Source organism: Staurois parvus, unplaced genomic scaffold (assembly GCF_062004578.1).
Source record: "Staurois parvus isolate SC_StPar_1 unplaced genomic scaffold, SC_StPar_1.0 ptg000170l, whole genome shotgun sequence".
NCBI lineage: Eukaryota > Metazoa > Chordata > Amphibia > Anura > Ranidae > Staurois > Staurois parvus.
This window is the reverse complement of record NW_028317966.1, coordinates 2585059-2601030: the sequence shown is the minus strand read 5'-3', so window position 1 is coordinate 2601030 and position 15972 is coordinate 2585059. Positions and strand designations below refer to the sequence as shown.

Below are 15972 nucleotides of genomic sequence, written 5' to 3'. Positions count from 1 at the left end.
TATTTTCTTCCACAGCCAAGACATTTAGAATATTGTAGTAAACATATTTTTCATATGTCTTTGTATACTAATAGGGAATTAATATTTTTCTCTTTTTAAAACGCTTCAAAATTATTCTCTCCACATCCTGGTTCTCTGTAGTTCCTTTATTAGAGGGCTGATGGCAAGTCATGAATTAAATTACCCAGGCAATGTGCATTTAAACTTACATCCAGGTAAAACTGCGCAAATAATGAGTATTCGCAGACACGATGAAAAGTTGATGATGTGTATTTTATTTGTAGGCAATAGATGGAAAACATTTTGAGTTTTATTTCAGTGGGAATATTTTATTTGCTTTGAGACTGTTGCATTGTCTACATAAAATGGTAAAAGATTAGCATTATTTGCTTTCTGTATACCTTAACATTTCCTTCACAATAACTTGTTCCACAGTAATGATGCCAAATGATGCATAAATGCACACTATTGGATTAATCAAATGCCTTACCTGGACCAATTCAGTCAATTTTACAAGTGCTTCATTAAAGTGAAACTCAAGTTTTGTTGCAACACAAATCTTCTGATGAACTATAATCATTGCTAATGTTATTACAAAATCTTACTGGCTTCAATTTTTAAATAATTTATGTAAGTCTTGCTATGTTCTAAGTTCCAAGATGAAATAGCTGTTTTAGGGGATGCATGTAAGTTGACTACATGCTCTGTGATGAATTCTGAAAAAAACAATAAGCCAGTTACACAAACATACAAGTTTATTTGTAAGGGCATGCTGTATATAAAGCATTTGCATTCTTTGCCAGTCTTAGAAGCTTATAGATGGCTACACATTAAAATAGAAAGATATTTTTATTATAAAATTACAAAATGGCGTGTTCATCAGTATATTATAAAATATTTACTTGAGACTATAGTTCCCCTTAAATGGAATATTCTACAAAGCTCTACAATGGCTATTTTTAACTGTACAGTACAGTAGTAGGCTTTATTTATTTTGTTTGTAAAGGAAAGACAGCTCATAATTCTTAAAGGAGAAATACAGCCAAATCTATTTGGAGGGGGGGGGGGGGCAGAGCAGAGCAGACCTCAGTGACTGACAATCACCACTCTCTGCTCAGAGCTGAGAGGAAAACCCAGTGAGCAATGGTCATGCGATTGCTGAGTTCTCACCCTTAGAGTCAATGGGAGACAGGTTAGGTAACTTAGGTAGTATAATTGGTGGGAAAAAAGCCCTACTTCTTTACCTGGATACACAAAGGTTGTAGTCTGATTGTTTTTTGTTCTGTTTATGTCAATAAAAAGAACCCATTGAAAGCAATACAATTCATTCCTATGGTATTCAAAGGATATGGTTTGTAGGTCCTGGATCCATAGTTAGTTTATTTTCACAGCGCAGAAAAAAGTTGATAGAGTGAAGTGAAATGAAATAGTAGCACCACAATGATCATTTAAGACTAAAAATATAAATTTAGCCCAACATTATAAACCAACCACTTTTGAGGATTATTAGGACATAATTTGCTGCTAAAGAATAAATGGTTGACTCATAATTTTGACCAAACTCGTGACCAAAGGACTAGCCAATCTAAAACTGCGCTGTCACGTGCGTAACAATGCCACGCCCAGCTGCACCCTGCACCCTGCAGCTGCACCCTGCAGAAAAGATGTAGCCAATATATATATATATATATATATATATATATATATATAAATATACAGAGAGCAATAACACAGCAAATAGATAACAGCAAGGAATTTAGATAAAGTACTTGTCAAAAGCCTTGGTTTAAGCAGCTTTCACGTTTCAGAGCCAAAAGGGTGCCTCATCTCCCAGAGTTAGTTCCAATGTTAAAAGGGAGAATCTTTAACTTCAACTCAACTCAGCTTCGCTTAGCTTAACAGCCTTTTTTCTAGGAACTCAGCAGGGAGTCGCCTTAAAACAGAGAACCAATTGCCTCATTTGGGGAGGGAGTTGTGGGTGGAGACCCCAGCTAGGACCAAAATCCCTCCCAAGTTGATATCAGGGCAATAACTTTCCCTGGATACATATAACATTCTATCCACGGGTAGATTAATACGTAGAATCATCTGCTGAACGTCTAGGTATGAAATATGACATACCTGCTGGGATGGTTAAGGAGATATAATTTTCTGCTCTCCTGTAGCTGTCAGCTAGGGGGTGTAACCTATCAGGTGACTTGTATTAAAGTGAGCGGTCTGAATATATGCCTGGTTTTTATGTAAGTCTCTCATATTCCAAGATATGTAATCATAGGGGAAAGTGGGTCTTGAATGTGATGTCTGCTTTATGGCTTATCTGGAATGTCTTTGAACTCAGTGAAGGACTTGGTTTATGGCTTTACGATCCTTTCTTCAGCAAGAGTTTCGCAGACATATGGGTGCCAGGCTAATTGAGATTTATAGCCATGAGCTCTCCCGCTGGGCCTTGATGCCTTTTTGAACTCTGCATCCAACAGACCACATGTCACTCAGCAGAGAGGGAGGGGGGATGAGGAAAGAGGCAGAGAGAGATACAAGATGGAGGGTTTGGAGCAAAATTGATGACCGCGTCCATCTCTGTGTGCATGATTGCTACAATAATAGTTAACAAAAGATTAATGGACTTTAGTGTATAATAACTTTTTTCTTTAATTTAAATACTGAAAGATAACTGGTTTTAAATAGAGACATACAATAGATGGGCAACTGAAGAGGAGAAATCCCTTTCACCGCATATAGTCAGTCTTTAGTAGTACTCTGTCGACCAGAATTTCTCATTTGCACATATTTAAAACCTGGGTGGACCCTTACCCCGCACCAGCACCCATGGTGTGAGTCCACCAGATTTAGAACACTGGAATAGATAGAATCTTACATTGATGAGTCAGCTTTGCTTAGAGCATATGCCTGTAAACACTTCTTGCCAGTGTGTTCTTAAAAGTCTATCAACAGATTTACAGCAGAAATCCCATATTGTTATAAGAGTGAAAGATGGCTACACCCTTCCCCCTTAACACAGATGTTATATTATGTTAAAGTAGGACAAAAACAAAGTTAAATGTGGAATGTCTTATGCGTGGCCCCACAGAATAAATAAATATAAAGCAATCCAATCACTTGGTCAGAACCTGCCCAAGCAATCCAGGATGCTGGATAAATAAGGAGGATGAGGCTTGATAATATCAAATTAGCTGACCTTTAGAAAGTCACACAAACAGTTCAATATATTCTCAATAATTTGCTCATATGGTAACAAAAGAGTTAAAGCCTAGAGCATCTAACATAGCATTGTGATTCTCCTTTGTAAAGTGATATATCTTGTTGAGGAATCGGCTTTTACAAATGTATTTTTCAAGTTTAGGTGCTTTTACTATGCCTGCAACATACTCCATTATTGTTATACAAAGGTGTAAAAAGTCTGTGTAAACCTGCTTATAAAAACATTTTCAATAAGAGGAACATGCTGGGACAAACAGCCTTGGAAAAAACAGCTACAAAAAGCAATCATGAAGTATTATTTACCTGGATGTTACATGAACTCCATTCACAACTACCCTGTGCAACAGCACAGGGTAGTTGTGAATGGAGTTCATGTAACATCTACGTAAATGATACTTCATGATTGCTTTTTGTAGCTTTTTTTTGCATAAGTGTTTCGACTAGGGCTACAAACGTGGTTGCTATAAGCTCACTAAAAAAATATATATATGTATATCAAAAGCATAATCTCTTTTTTGCATCACAATACCTTTAATGTAAGCTACTACATAAAATATTTTCTTTAGCAATACTGAGCATTCAATCTCTGATGGACTCCTCTAATAGCGACAGATAAGAGCTCTTGCAAGAGGATTCGTTCTTGGATGTGTACAGAGGAGCACCTGGTACAAACATTGAAACATTTCATGGTCAAGACCATCACAGAGAGCAAGTATGTTTTGGTGGAAAAAGCCTCCCCTTTCTTCAGGGCCTGAGCAGTCAATGAAGGCACTAAAGCTGACCACCTTCAGTGCCAATAGGAGATGTTAGTCTTCATCAAGCCTTAAAAGAGATTGCTTAGTGCATTTTGTCATTATTTTATTAACATTAACTTCTTGCCCACCGCGCATAGCCGAATGACGGCTTCACCGCGGCCGGCCAGTTCTGAGTGGACGTCATATGACATCCTCCCAGAACGCGCTCTCCTGCGCGCCCCAGGGGGCGCGCACCCGGCGATCTCCATGATCGCTGTGTCCTACGGACACAGCTGATCACGTGATGTGGTGAAAGGCCGATCCCACCGGCCTTTTACCACGTGATCAGCGGTGTCCAATGACACGCTGATCACAGGGAAATGCAAGTGCCGGTTCTCGGCTGCACTTTCCTCACGCTGTCAGATCGTGAGGAAAGTACTGCCGAGAACCGGCAGTTGTCAGAGCGGGGATCGGAACCGATCATCAGGGCACTGATGATCAGTGCCCTGATGATCGGTGCCCAGCAGTGACACCCGCAAGTTCCGCCCAGCAGTGCGCCCACTAGCCCCGCCCACCCGTTCCCAGCAGTGCCCCCACCTGTGCCCAGCAGTGCCCCCACCTGTGCCACTCTGCAGTGCCACCTACCTGTGCCCAGAAGTGCCACCTACATGTGCCCATCAGTGCCACCCACCTGTGCCCACCCACCAGTGCCACCCACCTGTGCCCACCAGTGCCACCCACCTGTGCCCACCCACCAGTGCTGCCCACCAGTGCCACCCACCAGTGCAGCCCAGCAGTGCTGCCAGTCAGTGCCACCAGTCAGTGCCCAGGGGTTGTGCCAGTCAGTGCCGCCAGTCAGTGCCCAGAAGTGATGCCAGTCAGTGCCGTCTATCAGTACCCATCATCAGTGTCACCTATCAGTGCCGCCTATCAGTGACCCCTAATTAGTGCTGTCTATCAGTGCCGCCTATCTGTGCCACCTCATTAGTACTGCCTATCAGTGCCCTTTAGTGCTGCCTATCAGTGCCCATCAGTGCCGCCTATCAGTGCCCATCAGTGCCGCCTCATCAACGCAAATCAGTGAAGGAGAAAAAATACCTGTTTGAAAAATTTTATAAAAGAAACAAACTTTTTTTTTTTTTCAAATTTTTTGCACTTTTTTTAATTTATAGCGCAAAAAGTAAAGCGCCCAGTGGCGATTAAATACCACCAAAAGAAAGCTCTATTTGTGAGAAAAAAATGATCAAAATTTCATACGGGTACAATGTTGCATGACCGCGCAATTGTCAATCAAAGTGCGGCAGCGCTGAAACCTGAAAATTGGCCTGGTAAGGAAGGGGGTATAAGTGCCTGGTAGGCAAGTGGTTAATAGCTTATGCAATCAGTGTTATTGACATTGACTGCTCTGAATAAGGGGGAAACTTTTTTTTTTTTTTCCAGAAACACATTTGCTTCATTTGATGCTCTCAACCATTAAATGGTTTCAGAAAGACTTTTAAATGAAGTGAACTTTTGTACCAGGTGCAACTCTGTACATATCCAGAGAATATGGAGGCAAGGTAAACCCACAATTAAAACTGTGACAATTACAAGCAAACAGGGCAGGAATCCAGGAGTCTGTCATGTGGGTGGAGAAGCCTTAGTTCAATATGACCATCAATTACATCCACCTAAATAGCCCTCCTCCTTTCCCATCTCTTTTTAGTATGTTAGTATTCTTTTTTTAATTCTTTAGTACTCCATGAGCTTAACTGGCTTCATTATTAAACAGGCATGTAGTGAGCTCCTCCTCAACTTTTGCTTTCAACAATCAAGAGTCCCTTCCCAAACATACAAAGGATTTCTCCGCACACTTACCAGGCACACTTGCCTGAAAAACAACCAAAGTGGCTTTGTCTAATAGTTTGTGTTAAAACAGAGGGTTTTGTGTGCGCACATTTGCAAATACACTGCTTAAAAAATTTAAAGGAACACTTTGAAAACACATCAGATCTCAATGGGGAAAAAATATTATGCTGGATATCTATACTGATATGGAATGGGTAACGTAAGGATGCTCCATCATTTGATGTAAATGAAAATTATCAACCTACAGAGGACTGAATTCAAAGATACCCCGATCAACGTGAAAAAATGAGGCAGCAGGCTAATCCATTTTGCTGAAATTTCATTGCAGCAACTCAAAATGGTACTCAGTAGTTTGTATGGCTCCCACGTGCTTGTATGCATGCCTGACAACATCGGGGCATGCTCCTAATAAGACGACGGATGGTGTCCTGGGGTATTTCCACTCAGATCTGAACCAGGGTATCACTGAGCTCCTAGACAGTCTGAGGTTCATTGGATCGGCCAAGACATGATATCCCAGAGGTGTTTAATTGGATTTAGGTCAAGAGTGGGAGCCATTCAATGGTATCAATTCCTTCATACTCCAGGAACTGCCTGCATACTCTTGCCACATGAGGCCGAGCATTGTCGTGCACCAGGAGGAACCCAGGACCCACTGCACCAGCGCAGGGTCTGACAATGGGTCCAAGGATCTCATCATGATACCGAATAGCAATCAGAGTGCCAGTGTCTAGCCTGTAGAGGTCTGTGTGTCCCTTCATGGATATGCCTCCCCAGACCAACACTGACCCACCTCCAAAATGGTCATGCTGAACAATGTTACAGACAGTATAACATTCTCTACAGCTTCTTTCATGTCTGTCACATCTGCTCAGGGTGAACATGCTCTCATCTGTGAAAAGCACAGGGTGCCAGTGGAGAAGCCGCCAATTCTGGTATTCAATGGCAAATGCCAATCAAGGTCTATGGCACAGGGCCCACTAGAGGATGTCGGGTCCTCAGGCCACCCTTATGAAGTCTGTTTCTGATTGTTTGGTCAGAGACATTCACACCAGTGCCCTGCTGGAGATCATTTTTTGGGCTCTGGCAGTGCTCATCCTATTCCTCCTTGCATAAAGAAGCAGATACTGGTCCTGCTGATGGGATAATGACCTTCTATAGCCCTGTCCAACTCTCCTACAGTAAATGCCTGTCTCCTGAAAACTCCTCCATACTCTTGAGACTGTGCTGGGAGACAGCAAACCTTCTGGCAATGGCACGTATTGATGTGCTATCCTGGAGCAGTTGGACTGTCTGTGCAACCTCTGTAGGGTCCAGGTATCGCCTCATGCTACCAGTAATGACACTGACCCTAGCCAAGTGCAAAACTAGTGAAAACAGTCAGAAAACATGAGTAGGGAAAACAATGTCAGTGGCCTCCACCTGTGAAATCATTCCTGTTTGGATCAAAGCAGGTGAAACTGATTAACAACCCCGTCTGCTACTTAACTGACCAGATCAATATCGCAGGAGTTTAATTGATTTGATGCTATATTCTGATTAAAAAGTGTTCCTTTAATTCTTTTTGATTAGTGTATATACATAAGCACCAGTGCCCACGTCAAGGGACCTCTGTATATACTGTGGTCTTAATTCTAAATTTCCAGAGCCTCTATAGTAGGAGCACATATAAGAATGAATAAATTAAGGGCAGGTATGCTTGGAGGGAGCCCACCCCTCCTTAAAGGCACAGGGACACACATGTTGCCCAGCAAGAGCACAATGGCAGCAAAGACATCACATGTGTCCCTGCACCCAATTTGTCCAACTGCACAAAAAAAGTGGCAACCACCCCAACCTATAAATGACGTTTCCAGCAAGGTGCACATGGATGGGCAAAGAACATCACAAACAAAGGATTTCTCAGCACACGTACCAACCAGCCTGCTGCAAAGGCCCGTTATAGGTTGGGGTGGTTGCCACTTTTTTGTTAAAGCCTCTTCCACCATAGCCGAGGAGTCCTTTCAGTGCTGCACATATCAATTCCTTATGTTTGCTTAGAAAACATAAGCAATTTTTGGTTGTATGATTGCATTGCTAAAATGACTAGCTATTAATTACTACTATATGCTACTTGCATACCTTTAAAGGATAAGTTCACCTTTTAACAAAAAATAATAAATGCACTTTTTTTGCAGGTAAAAAATGGGCATTTACTATTTTTTGTTTTGGGAGCCTGGAAAGCATTGCACCAGTGTTCATTAGATCACTGGTACCATGCAGGACTCCTGCAGACCTGTCAGTGTATCTGTGTGCTTGTACTTAGCATGGGCAAGCAGATACATACTGACAGGAAGAATCAATGAACTACCACAGCGCTCAACAGCACCATGGTAGTTCAACGAATGGGAAAACTACAAGTCCCAACAGCCTTTGTGGCTGTCAGCATGTTCTCAATTAATACTATGAATGAGTGACATGGCCAGGTGCACGAAGCCCAGCAAGCCACTTTTTTTTTTAAATTGTGACAGATTGGGGAAGATTTGTGAGAAGCTAGTGCTAGCAGTTTATCGCCAGTGATCACACTACTAAAAATGATCTGTGTGCACCTAGCGTATAGAGATTATTGGGTGATTTTTTTTTCCCATTCAAATATACATGACAACTGCTTAATAATCTCCTACAGTAGCACAAAAAAATGAATTTTTGCATTCGAATATGTTTATGCTTCAGCTTAATTATTACCTGCGTAACCCTAGCTGCAGAGAGCTCCTGTCTGTGGCTGTGTGAGAATAGCCATACTGTTGGTCAGTTATTTCTCATGAACGCCAAAATGTTTTTTTATTTGAAAAAAGTCAAGAAGGATTAGAGGCCCTGTCATTTTATTATTGCTGTCAGTCTCCAGGCTAGGAAGATTTACCTTCTGTGCTTGTGCTGGTGACTATTGTCTTAGATTTTAGATTTGTCACAAGAACAAGAGCTGATGGTAAATATTCCAATGGGGTACACCTGTTCCATTTAAAACTAAGTGGGGAATTCCTCTAAATTTGTAGGAATTTTTCTCATTTCTTATTGTGGTCCCGGGTTAGTAAGTGAAGGGAAATATCCCCAGTGGGAGAAAGGCAGTGAAAAATAAACTGATAGGTTTTGCTTTTCCCTGCTCTATCCCAAAGAAAAAAAAAAAAAAAAACGTTTTGCCTATACTTACATTGTAAACTTGCATGTCTTATGTGCTAACCTTTCACAATACTCAAATGAGTTAAATGTATAATAGTGGAAACATTGTTTCAGCCCTATTTTTGTGTACCAAATGTAACAGTAGTATATTTTTTCATTGTTCTAGCTGGAAAAATGTACAGTTTATAGAATCAAGTACAGTTGGCAGGCATAACTCATTAAACATGACATGATAGTTTAAAACAAAAAGGGATGTATCCAAAAGTGCATGATAGCTCTTGAAAGTACATCATATGAGAATTCTTGAACTTCTTTTTGGCCCATATAAAAGGTCATCTATGTTCAGAGTTGAATTGTATGTATCTTCATTAAATTGTCAGGTGGCCCATAAAGTCAGAGATTGAGGCAATCATTGAATTTTGCATTATCGCTCTCTGCTTGACCTACGTGAAGGTTCAGATACGGAATCTTGCTGTGATATTCCAAAAGAAAATCATTTTCATAATACGTTTGGAAGTATGTAATCTTAGAAAGGAACCTAGTCATAATTGATTCAATTTACATATTATTGTTTGATTTTTGCAAATTACATTTGTTGAAATTGAGTTTTTAAGCAACATAAGCTATTCCTTTTTAGCTTGGTTGATAATACAGGTGTTTGCAATAAGTTTGTCTTCTTGTGTCCCTTTTCGATGTTATGGCTTTTGCTAATAATATGAATATCAATGAATTTTTTCAGGACCCCAAAATTGTTATCTGGGACTCATCAATTAAACCGATAGCAAGTCTGGGCATTTCAATCTTTGCATATGACAAAAAGGTGAAACCATATGTGACAACTATCAGTAGATTGAGTTAGAGGCAACTAAAATGTAAAGCAAATCTTGACTTCTCCTTAAAAAGCTGTGCTTTGAACCATCACCTCTCAACCCCTTCCAAGCTTTGCATTTTGTCCTTTATAATGATGACTAGCTTCCATGATCAATAGGAAGGTTCAGAAGCAGTTAAGTAGCAAGTCGAGCTTGACCCCTGGAAACATGGAGATTTGTAGATAACTGCAAAAGCTTATGGCTCAGTATCTACTGATCGTGGATTTCACTGAAAGTAATCTTTTCATCTTTTACTCAGCTTGAAATGCCCAGGCCTGTCATATGTTTACTATAAGTAGGTAATTTCTGTAAGAAAATAATTTGAGTCAAACTCTAGAACACCAGCCTAAATATATTTTATTTTTGGTTAGAATAGTGAAGGTTGATGCCTCTATTGCATGCATTTACTGTATTTGTCCTATTGATTAAATGCTGCTTACTTTCTGTACTAGTGACAACAACAAAACCCTTCCCAGCTATAGCCTTAATTAAATGTATTGGCTGTAGAACTTGTTTAATTTGCCTAGACTGACTTATTATATTCTCCCTTTATTTTTTTTAATATTCCACTGGAGAAAAGAAAAGGGAAAAAATGGCTACTTGGAGCCATTGGTTCATTCAAAGCATTAGGCATATTCAATAAAATGTGAAATAACCTTTTGTGACCGATTAAGGATCATATTTGACTGATCAAGCTTAAACAAATAAAGATTGCCCCTCATACTTACAAATACTAACAGCAGTTAAAGGTAACCTTCAGTCAGTGGTCCTATATCATCTAGCATCCCAGTCCTTCATTCTTCAGCACTGGAATGTGGGCAGATACTTCTAGAAGCCCCGTGTCTGATCCTGATGATATGGACACTGGTTCTGCTCTCATTACAGTACAGGTCTGAGCTCATTGATAAGAGGTGTATCAGCAAGAGCAGAGCAGACTGAGAGACGTATCATAATAACCAGAATTGGGGAGGAGGAGGCCCACAGAACCAATGAAAAAGGTTAGGTATTACAGGGTATTAGACACTTTATTTCTTCAAATGAGACTTCTGTTTTAGGCTCACTATTTTTACCCAGCCGAGTTGGGCATTAGGTAGAAAAAAAATGGTTGCTGCTTGGTACTGCACTTTGCTCAATCTTTTCTGAACCAGGTACCATTTTAAAAAAAAAAGGGTACATTGTTCCGCAGTTCTCTGTTTTGTCATATGAAGTTTGCTTTAATTATTGTTAGATCATACATTGTATCTGAAATGCATTCTTATTATAATATATAACAAATATCATATCACAACTTAATGTTGTGTGAACCAGAATTGGATATGGCAAAATGTGTTAAGTCACATGCAGTCATTTTCATTTATTTTTACATACTTGTATATGTATGAATGTGAAAAGAATAAATGCAGCACAAATTATTTAAAATCCGTGGCAGACATTGAAGGATCTCCACATCTAAAAACAAATTACATCTTATAAAGAAGCTGATAACAATATGCAATTTTTGTTCCTTAAATATTTTAGATGCATAATACTACAGATTATCCCCAGTTTACATAAAAAATATATTCTTTTAACATTGTAATGATTTGTGCAATGCCAAGTTTATTGCAGACCTTCAGGGAAATGGAAAACAAAACAAAACAAAAATGATTAAGCTTGACAATATCTACCCAACACCTTAAAGTGACCCTGACAATACAGGGAAACAAAAAAACAATGCCAACCTGTAAAAGAAGATGCTTTATATTTACCTTTGCAGTGACCTGCATATTAAAAAAAAATATTGAGTTGCTAATCTCTGAGTGCTGCAGATATCCAACACCTCTAGGTATGTGAATTCCTTCTTCCATTGCAGACTGTGTATAAGCCAATTAGAGAAACCACTACATTTGGTGGGTGAGTAGGTATTTGATACCCCTAAAGTGTAAAATATCTGCAGTGGCTGGGATTCAACATAACAGCAAATTTTAAACACACAGGCAGCCTGAAACACAAATATACCATATTCTTTTACAGGCTAGGGTGACAGTGTCACTGTAAGGGGCTTTGATGATCTGAAGATGATGAAATCCATAGTTGGGAACCGCAAAAAATGTAAACTTTAGGCCAAGCAAGCAGATCCCCCCCCTCCAAATGACAGCACTAACTGCTCAGATAAACAGTGCTGCATTTTGAGTACCAAGGAGACTGTCTGTCTATGTCTGGAGGTAGCCATAAGTAAGAAACGGTACTTTGATGGTGCTATATATATTTTCCCCCTACTGGTTTACTATAATGCTAGGGTTTGCTCAAGTCAGCAATGGTTAAAAGCACATTTCCCTTTAGCTTAGTGGAAAGTATTGGCCTGGTGGAAATGGTCCAGTGAATGAAACACAAGCATTTCTCTCTGTCTTATGCAATACCAAGTAAATAATATTTTGATCTTCTCAATATGAAGGTGCAGCGCTTAAAACTAATTATGCAGCGTAAATCTCATCAATATTGTATAGAAATGAGAATATGCAGCTTTAAAAACTGTGCAGCGTGAATAGAACAATAACATATGCTCAGTATGTAGGTATAGATAATAAGCAATACCAGATCAATCAAGAAAATCAACAAATATAAATAAATGTGCATAAATGATGTCACCAATAGGTGAGTAAAGTGCAAAAAAAGTCCCAGATGTATTGCCCACGTGAGGATCCTGTATGATCCCGATAAGCATGCGTGGAGAGTTAGTCCAAGTGGCAGATATTCAATGTAAATGAAATGCGCACTCACCAGAAGTGCGTGTAAACACGCATTTGAGATATAACCTATCTCAATAGGTATAGTTTAGGTCATCCGCCTCCCAGGTCAGGTCAGGATACTTCCCAGTCACATCTGCATGGAGTACTCAGGGGTCCTTGATGCGTATCACCATAGGGGGTCACCCTTAATGCAGCCTCTGAGAATGTCCCTCATGAATAGGGACCAATAAACGAGACCACATAGCGTGATACCGTAGGGAACTTTATTCCATCGATTGAAAAGTGCAATGACAAAGTAAAAAAAAAAACACTGACCGTATAATGGGAATTCAGGATGGCCACCAGCGGTGGCTAGACGTCTAGTTGCTGTAGCCCCCCTAGGTATCCCACTATGTGGTCTCCTTTATTGGTCCCTATTCATGAGGGACATTTGCAGAGGCTGCATTAAGGGTGACCCCCTATGGTGATACGCATCAAGGACCCCTGAGTACTCTATGCAGATGTGACTGGGAAGTATCCTGACCTGACCTGGGAGGTGGATGACCTAAACTATACCTATTGAGATAGGTTATATCTCAAATGCGTGTTTACACGCACTTCTGGTGAGTGCGCATTTCATTTACATTGAATATCTGCCACTTGGACTAACTCTCCACGCATGCTTGTCGGGATCATACAGGATCCTCATGTGGGCAATACATCTGGGACTTTTTTTGCACTTTACTTACCTATTGGTGACATCATTTATGCACAATTATTTATATTTGTTGATTTTCTTGATTGATCTGGTATTGCTTATTATCTATACCTACATACTGAGCATATGTTATCGATCTATTCACACTGCACAGTTTTTAAAGCTGCATCTTCTCATTTCTATACAATATTGATGAGATTTATGCTGCATATTTAGTTTTTAGCGCTGCACCTTCATATTGAGATTTGCATTGGAAGGCTCTGTTTGGTTGCCTTTTTAGGTGTTTCAGAGGCTATTTTTCTTTCAGATAGCGCTCACATATTTACTTTTTATATACAATATTTTGATCTTATTGCATGAGCCAAGGGAGCTATGAAATTTGCAGGAACATTGGTAATGGAGGTAATGGTAAATATTTTTTGAAAGAACAGAGGACAGCCTCAGTGTTATATATGGTATTAAATAATTCAGGCATAGAGATAAGTGTAATTTTGAGCTTTTGTCTCTTTGAAACTTTAATTTCTGTGATTTACTATTTTGTTGAAAGATATTGAAGTCAATTGGGATGGCACAATTAAGGTGTTTTTCTGGTGGATTTTTTATGTATTTTACAGTTTTAAATTGCTCTTGAAGGTTACCGAACCTTCTTTTAGTAATCTTTTTGTGCCACAAATGGACCCTCAATAGTCTCATTGTTTTAATTTTTTTATTCACAAAAGGAAAAAATACAGCAAGTGGGAAAAAAAGTAAAATAAAGTGGCAGCACACAAATAAAGATCAAATGCACACAGGAAAAGGAAATCATACAAATAAATCTAAATGAAAAATCATAAAATGAATATACTGAATTGATCTCAAGTCACCTCCCCACTCCCAAAAAATAAACCTTAACAAATCAATGAACAAAATTAAAAATTTAGCCAACTGCAAAATCAGTAATTTTGTGGCAAAATACATTTAGCTCAAAAAAAGTATCCTTCTAGTCAGGCATTATGTAGCCAGGGCACGATCCATATTAAAAGATTTGTGCAGCTTTCGTCTTGCCCTGTCTTCAACAGTATAGGCTATGCATAGGGTGGGATTACTTGATGTCAGTTGTGTATGGGAATTATTTTTTCCCAACAATTACTTTTTATTTGGGGATCTGTGAGTTTGAGACCATGGCCCGCACCCACCTGGTCAACTTCCATCTTTCTTGACTGCGCAGGAAGCCACTCCTGGCCATCCTTGGAAGACGGACAACTCACGAATCCCATTGCAGAACCCTTTACCTGTGTCCCATTGGCTTCCTGTGCAGGAATGCACAGTGGAATCTGACCTAGATGATATAGGCTGCATCCCACAGACTCACAAAACCCCACAAAAAAGGTAATGTAATTTGCTTTTTTATTAAGAAAAATGTGTTATTTAATTATGTAAACTACACTAAAAGGCATTGAAACAAATGTCCTTTGAAACAAGCTTACATTTAAACAATGTTGAAACTGAATTTGTTTATAGAAGGCAGTAGAGGTTGAATAAAAAGATAACTGTCTACATATTCACAGTGGCATTATCAATTTTACGTGTCAAAATTTGAATTCATTGGCTGGCCATGAATTAAGCTTTCAGAAAATTCACCAGATATCTCCATGTTTTTTTTCCCAATCATTTGTTGTCCATTCATCCAAAACTTTGATCAATGGTAGTAAAGCAGTGGAGAAACCGCTCAAGTGGAAATATCCTGTAAATGTAGTTCATGTATTTTGATTTTGATGCATAGTTTACCTCTAGAGCATATTGTACATGATAAATATTAAAATCAATTGCATTTTTATAATGACAAACAAAAGAAAATCAGGGAAGTGCACACCTTGCACAGTTAAACCTTTAATGATCCAATTATAAAAATCAACAATGGTTGCAATCACATATTTCATAAACTAAAAGTGCTTTGAATGCAGTCCTATCTTGCTGAAGTTGTAGAACCACTCACATCATGGCCAGAGATGTCCAGTGATTGCTCAGCATGAAGTTTGAATCTCTCACTGGAAACTTACAGACTGAAACAATTCAGATTTTCACTTGGTTCAGCTTCATGTCAGAGTCTGCTGTTACTAGGCTCACAAGGGTCACTCCAGTGGATGTGCCTACCTGTTTGTTTGTTTTTTTTGGGGGGGGTGTCCCCCTTTGTAAAACATTTCTGCATTTCACAGGACAACCCCCTAAAAAAGGGTTAACCCATATCATACTAACTGAAACCATCCAATAATATTGGATACAATGTATCTTTCAATGTATGGGAGGAAAACAAAAATAATTCATTATTTTTAAAATATGTACGGTATATAAAATAAATAATATAAATTACAGCATCCACAAAAACTGCTTATCCACAAAGTAGCTCTCTCTCTTTCTCTCTCTCTCTCTATATATATATATATACATACATATATGTATACACACACTGTGTGTGTGTGTGTGTGTATATATATATATATATATATATATATAAAGATTCAGGATTTGGCAAAAGCGTAGATTCCCAGCTGGTTGCCATCAAGAACTGTGGGATTAGAATGATTATAATAACATAAAAGTACCATTTTAATAAATTAGATTACATAGGTGTATAAAATTGCTGTCATATTACTTTATAGTTTACAGATTGATAAATTATATGTAAATGTCTGTATGTGAAAAGAAGGGAAAAAGACAGACAAATTATACAAGAACTACTA

General features: G+C 39.0%; 1 protein-coding gene across 5 annotated transcripts in view; it reads left to right on the top strand.

Annotated features, from left to right (window-relative positions):
* Positions 1 to 15972, top strand: part of GRID1 (glutamate ionotropic receptor delta type subunit 1) — a 1483898-nt gene that overhangs the window by 1452900 nt on the left and 15026 nt on the right. For 2 of the 5 annotated variants that reach the window (XR_016312597.1, XM_089676480.1), the window contains exon 16: positions 14460 to 14620. The exons of 2 other annotated variants lie outside the window; for them this stretch is intronic. Coding sequence is in view for 2 of the 3 variants with exons in the window: in XM_089676480.1 (XP_089532606.1) it covers positions 14460 to 14620 (161 nt within the window). In the remaining variant the exon portion in view is untranslated. Of the gene's footprint in view, positions 1 to 14459; positions 14622 to 15972 lie in introns of those variants that run through there. One more of the 5 variants, XM_089676481.1, reaches the window with a different exon arrangement.